This window comes from Diabrotica undecimpunctata, chromosome 5 (genome assembly GCF_040954645.1).
Source record: "Diabrotica undecimpunctata isolate CICGRU chromosome 5, icDiaUnde3, whole genome shotgun sequence".
Lineage (NCBI taxonomy): Eukaryota > Metazoa > Arthropoda > Insecta > Coleoptera > Chrysomelidae > Diabrotica > Diabrotica undecimpunctata.
In genome coordinates this window covers 131,627,409-131,633,555 of record NC_092807.1, presented here as the reverse complement: position 1 = coordinate 131,633,555, position 6,147 = coordinate 131,627,409, and the positions used below count along the sequence as shown (strand labels likewise).

The window sequence follows — 6,147 nt, the reverse complement described above, 5'->3', positions numbered from 1 at the left end:
CTTCTCGGAGAGTTGAACGTACAAGAGAGAGAATTGTGTGCAATCTTTCGTATCGTCAAATTTTTGGTCTGTAACAAAGGGTGGTTAGGGGTAGGACGCGAGGGCGCTGTTGCCAGTTTGGATCAAATCCGAACATACTCCCCGGCCGTTGAATGTCTCATTCAATAACGAGGTGGAAGGATAAGAAAGAATTGAGATATAATGGTTCAGTTGGAACGTGAGAAGATCTAGAAGACCTATGATATATAAACAAGAAAGTAGGCAGGAATAAGAAGAAAGTAATAAACGACAATCAAATTAAGAATCTTGAGGCAAGGGACATAGCTTTGTGATGGGCCTAATGAAGACTCCTTCACTAGTTCGAATCCGTACAGCTCTGACCGGTAAGTAAGGCCTGTGGTCCGACATGACCAAGTCTAGTATGTTCGTGTGAAAGCAGTAGAGTGACTACTACATGTGATTTAGAGGGAAGTAAGATAGGGTGTTTGTGATATTCTAGAATGTCTGCATTTTTTAAGCGTCCACCGACACATAAAAAACCAGAGTGATTTATGAATGGACTAAGTAAGACCATGTTTTTATTTGAGAGTGATTTACTATTTTGGATTTCAGAGATTTCTGAACTGAAGTGTTGGTGTTGAACAATTTTACAAATTGAGTTAGTGGACGTGAGAAGTTCATCTACAGATAGTGGACCAGTAAGAGTTTTAGTGGGAAATCTTGAATTGTGAATAAATCTGTGAACATATGCCATTGCGTGCACTAGTCTAGAAAATTTAGAAAATCTAAGAAATATTTTATGCCAAAAATTTTCTTCGGTAGGTTTAGTGGTAAGAAGTGAGATTTTTCTCTCTTCTGGTAAGTTGCATTCACTAATTTTTTCATTAAAATGAGCGAGATTTAGATTGGGGTCTTGCAGAAATGAAGGACCTGACCACCATGAATCTAATTTTAAAATGTTTTGGGCTAGTAATCCTCGAGATGGGTAGTCGGCAGCATTTTCTGCAGATTTTATGTGGCGCCACTGAAAGGCATTTGTCAATTCAATGATTTGAGCAACTCGATTGGAAACAAAGGTATTCCAGCGGGATGCGTGGGATTGTATCCACGATAGTGCTATCCTTGAATCGCTCCACAAATTGACACTAGAGAATGACAGTTTGTTTTCATATATTGATATGATTCTTTTGGTGAGTTTTGAGAGGAGTAACATGGCACAGAGTTCAAGTCTAGGTAGGGTAGTTGTCCTGATAGGGCTTACCCGAGATTTTCCTGTAACCAGTATGCAGAAAACTGTGTTATCAGAGTATACAGTACGAAAGTAAATGCATGCTGCATAAGCCCTTTCGCTGCTGTCAGCAAAGCCATGAATTTGTATGTGTGCGACTTTCTTATTAAGAAATAGACAGCGTGGGATTTTTAAGGACTTTAAGTGAGGTATATTATTTACAAAGGTTGTCCATTCTTTTTCCAAAGAGGGAGGCAAGATATCGTCCCCGTCCATTCGTTCAAGAAAAGGTTTCTTAATGAATAATTTTCCATGTAGAATCACAGGAGTTATTAACCCTAAGGGGTCATACATTTTGGCTAGAGTGGATAAGGCAATTCTTTTTGTAACGCGAGTGTTAGTTGGGGCTTCAGGTACTGAAATTGAGAGTGTGTCTGGAGAAGGGTTCCATGAAAGTCCTAAAACTTTATTAGAGGCATTTTCGACTTGGATGTCATATGAAGTGGGTTGATCATTATTACAATATTTTTCAGTGAACCTTGTGGAATTGGAAACCCATTTATGAGTTGAAATGCAAGCACTACCTAGAACGGTTTTTAATTCGTGATATGTGGTTTCTAGGTCAGCTTCAGTTTCGGCACCACAGAGGATGTCGTCTACGTAAGTTTGTAAAAGTAAGGCTTCACAAGCGAGGGGGTATTTTTGGATGGTAGTGGATGCAAGCTCTTTTATAGCCCGAGTAGATAAGAAGCTTGAAGATCTGAGGCCGTACGTTACGCTAGTAAGTTCAATGCATTCAAGTGGTTTAGAGGGATCATCTCTCCACAGTATATTTTGCAGGAAGGTTTGATTTGGGTTGATATTTATTTGACGGTACATTTTTTGAATATCAGCAGTACAAACAAATTGGGGTATTCTAAAACGGCAAATGATGTCAAATAGATCAGGTTGTACCTGTGGACCTGTGAGCATAATGTCATTTAAAGAGATTCCAGAAGAGGATTTACAAGATCCATCAAAAACAACGCGTAATCGAGTGCTGGTACTGCTCTCTTTTATCACGCAATGATGGGGCAAGAAATATTTGTGTTCGGATAAATTATTGTATAGTGTGAGTGGGATATATCGTGCATGATTAAGTGTAATGTATTCATCGATGAACCTTTTGTATTCAAGAAATAGAGAGTGATTTAATTGAAATTTCTTTTCTAAGCTTTCGAATCGTTTTTTAGCGATATGAAAAGAGTCACCTAGTTTGGTATGCTCTGAGGGGCATTTAAGGGGAAGATTTACTTGGAATCGTCCGGTTTCTAAAATTTTAAAGTTTTTCTTGAAGTCTAGTTCAGCAATTTCTTCAGTCGGGGTGAGAAGTTTTTTAGTGGGTATTTCCTCCATTTCCCAGAATTTGGGAAGAAGCGAGTTAAGGGAAGAAGTGTTTTCGGAGATAACATTGGAAGTTTGAGTAAATAAGGATACTCTTTTATTTGTTAGATGATTATGAGGTACACTACCAGCGACAATCCAACCAAAAAAGGTGTTTTGAAGTACAGGGAGATTTTTTCCTAATCTTACGATGCCATCGGTAATGAGTTCGTAGTATTTGTCAGCACCTATCAAAATGTCAATGCTTGAAGTTGAAAAGAACTCACTGTCGGCTAAGGAAATGTTGTGTGGTATTTCGAGCAATTCTAGGGGTATATGTGTCTGCGGTAGTGGGGTAGTTATTCTATCGAGTACGTAACAAGACATGTTAAGTTTATTGCTTTTATCATTAGTAGAGAAAATTGTAAAATTTGCCATTATGTTAGACATGATTGAGCTCTGGGCAATTCCAGAAATTTGAAGTGGTTGTTGGAGGGTTTTACAGCTAATTTTTTCAAAAAGATTCCTTGATATAAAGCTACTTTGACTAGCATTATCGAGAAGTGCCTTGGCTGTTATCATATGTCCTGATTTTGATTGAATAGATATTTTAATTGTTGCTAATAGAACATTACAAGGTTTAGCGGAGAATGTAAGGTCGCCTGTGGTATCTAGAGATACCGCTGTGACAGAGTCGGGGTGAATGTTATGGCCAGAGGTGGATGGCATGTCGTCGAATTCTGTATGATTTTTATTAGAATTTAAATTAGGGTTTGATTTTTCTTGAGTTTGATGATAATTATGTTTTCTGGAGTTGGCATCAGAATGTGTTTGATTTGAATTGGATCTCCAATTATGTTGATTGCCTTGAGGATATGTAGTTCTTTGGCCTTGAGATGTGCCTGGATTGTGAGATGGATGCGAGAAGTTAGTGTTGTGGGTTTTGCGTACGTGCAAAAGAGTGTGATGTTTTTTAAAACAAATCGAGCAAGTTTTAGAGATGCATTCATTGTAAGAATGTCCTGTGCCCAAGCAGTTTGTGCACATGTGTTGAGAGTGTGTGAAATTTAATTTGTCAGAGTGTGGTAGAGATGAGAAACGTGGACAACGATATATTTTATGAGACAAGTCATTACAGTATATGCATTTAGAAGTGGAAGAATTATTGTAGGTAACATTGGTGTGAAGAGAAGTAGTGCGAGAGAATTTCGGAGAAGGTTTTTCCGTTTTATAGTCACGTGAGTCACTTAAATCACCTAATAAATTGCACCTATCTTCTAAAATGTCTAGAAACTCGTCTAATGTGGGTAAATCTGATTTAATTCTTTTTTCTCCGTATTGTTTTTTGGAGTTATAGTCAATTTTTCTTGACAAAATATAAACTAAGATGATGTCCCAAGTATCTACTGGAATGTTTAAGTTTTTTAAAGATTGAATGTGTTTTCTTATTGTAGTTACGAAGTCTCTGAGTGTTTGGGCATTAACCTTAGTGAGAGTGGGGTAGTCCAAAATGGATTTTAAGTGTGCGTTGATTATATTTAAGTTATTAGAGTATCGTTTTTCCAAGAGGTCAAGAGCAATGGTAAAGTTTTCGTGGGTTAATTCGAGAGAGTCAATTAAGGCGAGAGCTTCATTTTTTAGAGAAGATTTCAGGTATATAAACCGTTGAATGTTTGTCAGAGAGGGGTTATCAATGATTAAGGAGGTAAAGAGTTGATAAAATGATATCCATTCATCGTAGTTGCCTGAGAAGATTTGAAGTGATAATTGGGGTAGCTTTACATTAGTAGGCGTGGTTTGTGTAACAGTGGGAGTTTGAGTGGGAAGACTGGGTAGATTTGACTCTACGAGAGATTTGCACTTTTCGCGTAATAAAGTTAAATATTTAAAATAATGTTTTTCCATAAGATCACGATTTTCAAGAGCATCGGCATCGTCAGTGGCTTGTTCTATGTTATCTTGTATAACATTATAACGTTCAAAATGTTTAATTATTGATTCTTCTCTTAGTTGTAATTCTGTTATAGTTAGTTGAGAATCTAAAAATTGATCACACCAATTATATGCTCGCGTTAAAGCCGACTTTGCCGTTGCTCGTTGTTTCTTCAGTGCCTCCATTATTAAATATAGGTCTTAAATCTAAACAAGTATGATATATACGATCACTAAAAACACCTTAAATTCACTTGCGAAAACACTACCGCGTTAGATATAGCACAACTTTTATAAGCGCCCTGAAAGAAAAACAATACAATACAAACAAATCAATAGAAATATCAATAAATGAATATTTAAATGTGTTGTAGAATATGTGTAGTATATATAAAATCGTTAAATATATGGAGGCACTGTGAAGTCGGTAAGTATAATATTTATTTATGATGTGTAAAAATATTAAAAGTATTTATTTAGTGAAATTTCAAAGACAAATAATAATAAGTTTTTCGCTTGAGCAAATAAATGTTTTTAATTCTTAAAACTAATTATTACAAAGAATTTCTTAAAATAATTATTATTCAAATTTTTATTTTATGCGAAACAATAGTGTCTTTCTTAGTATCGAACTTATTCTGTGAGCACGTGGGAAGAAAGAACTTTTTCTGTACCTGCAGTGATGAGCGGTGTACCTGATGCCGTGAATTCTCACACAGCCGATGACGCGACGTAGCAATTTGTAGAATATAATATATTTTAAATATATTTGTGTTGAATTTGTTATTTATATAAATCCTAGTTTATAACATATGGGAGAAGGACCATGGAACGGGCTGGGTTCCTCTGCACCGTCCAAGTGGGCCGAATAAATACTTCGGCTGGGTACAAATAATTATAAGGTAATTATTTCGGATTATCCTTCGATTTGGTATATTTCCATTAAGCGGTGGTTCTTTTTTGTTACATGGATTTAATTAAAACTACTCTTGCTCAGTAGAAATGTATTTTGATTATCAATAGTATACCCTTAATTGTTTAATAAACAATGTACTAATTACTATTTATTTGCTCATTGCTTGTGTAATGAATATTAACACTTACAGTTATTATTAAGACGTGATCTGATGGTTCTGAGCGATGTGTCTTCTCGGAGAGTTGAACGTACAAGAGAGAGAATTGTGTGCAATCTTTCGTATCGTCAAATTTTTGGTCTGTAACAAAGGGTGGTTAGGGGTAGGACGCGAGGGCGCTGTTGCCAGTTTGGATCAAATCCGAACACACAGGTTAACCTTTTTCTAAAAGAAAACAAACTAGTGTCAAAAAAATAAAACTAGCTGTCAGATGTCGACATTAAATTTTAAAACAGAACAAATAATATGACATCTAGACCACGCCCTAACACATATAATTATTACTTAATTATTACAATTTCTTGAAATTGTTATGAAAGCAAATTATTATTAAAAATGTTTATTGTTCTTTTAAAAGTTTAAAAAAAAGTTACCTTGATCTCACTAAAACGCACTATTACTTTAAATTCTTGAGAGTAGGAGCTGGAATTTAAACTCTTTGCCACTTGAACAAAAAACTGCATCTCACATTTCGAATTGTGTCCTGAAACG

General features: G+C 35.8%; 1 protein-coding gene across 1 annotated transcript; it reads right to left on the bottom strand.

Annotated features, from left to right (window-relative positions):
- Window positions 1–355: 355 nt before the first annotated feature.
- Window positions 356–4,708, bottom strand: LOC140442475 (uncharacterized). Its single transcript, XM_072533544.1, has one exon. The coding sequence runs from the start codon at window positions 4,706–4,708 to the stop codon at window positions 356–358; it is 4,353 nt and encodes a 1,450-aa protein (XP_072389645.1).
- Between the last annotated feature and the right edge of the window lie 1,439 nt (window positions 4,709–6,147).

Bases quoted from the DNA above. Each gene is read 5' to 3' on its own strand.
- LOC140442475 (XM_072533544.1), bottom strand. From the start codon at position 4,708: ATGGAGGCACTGAAGAAACAACGAGCAACGGCAAAGTCGGCTTTAACG.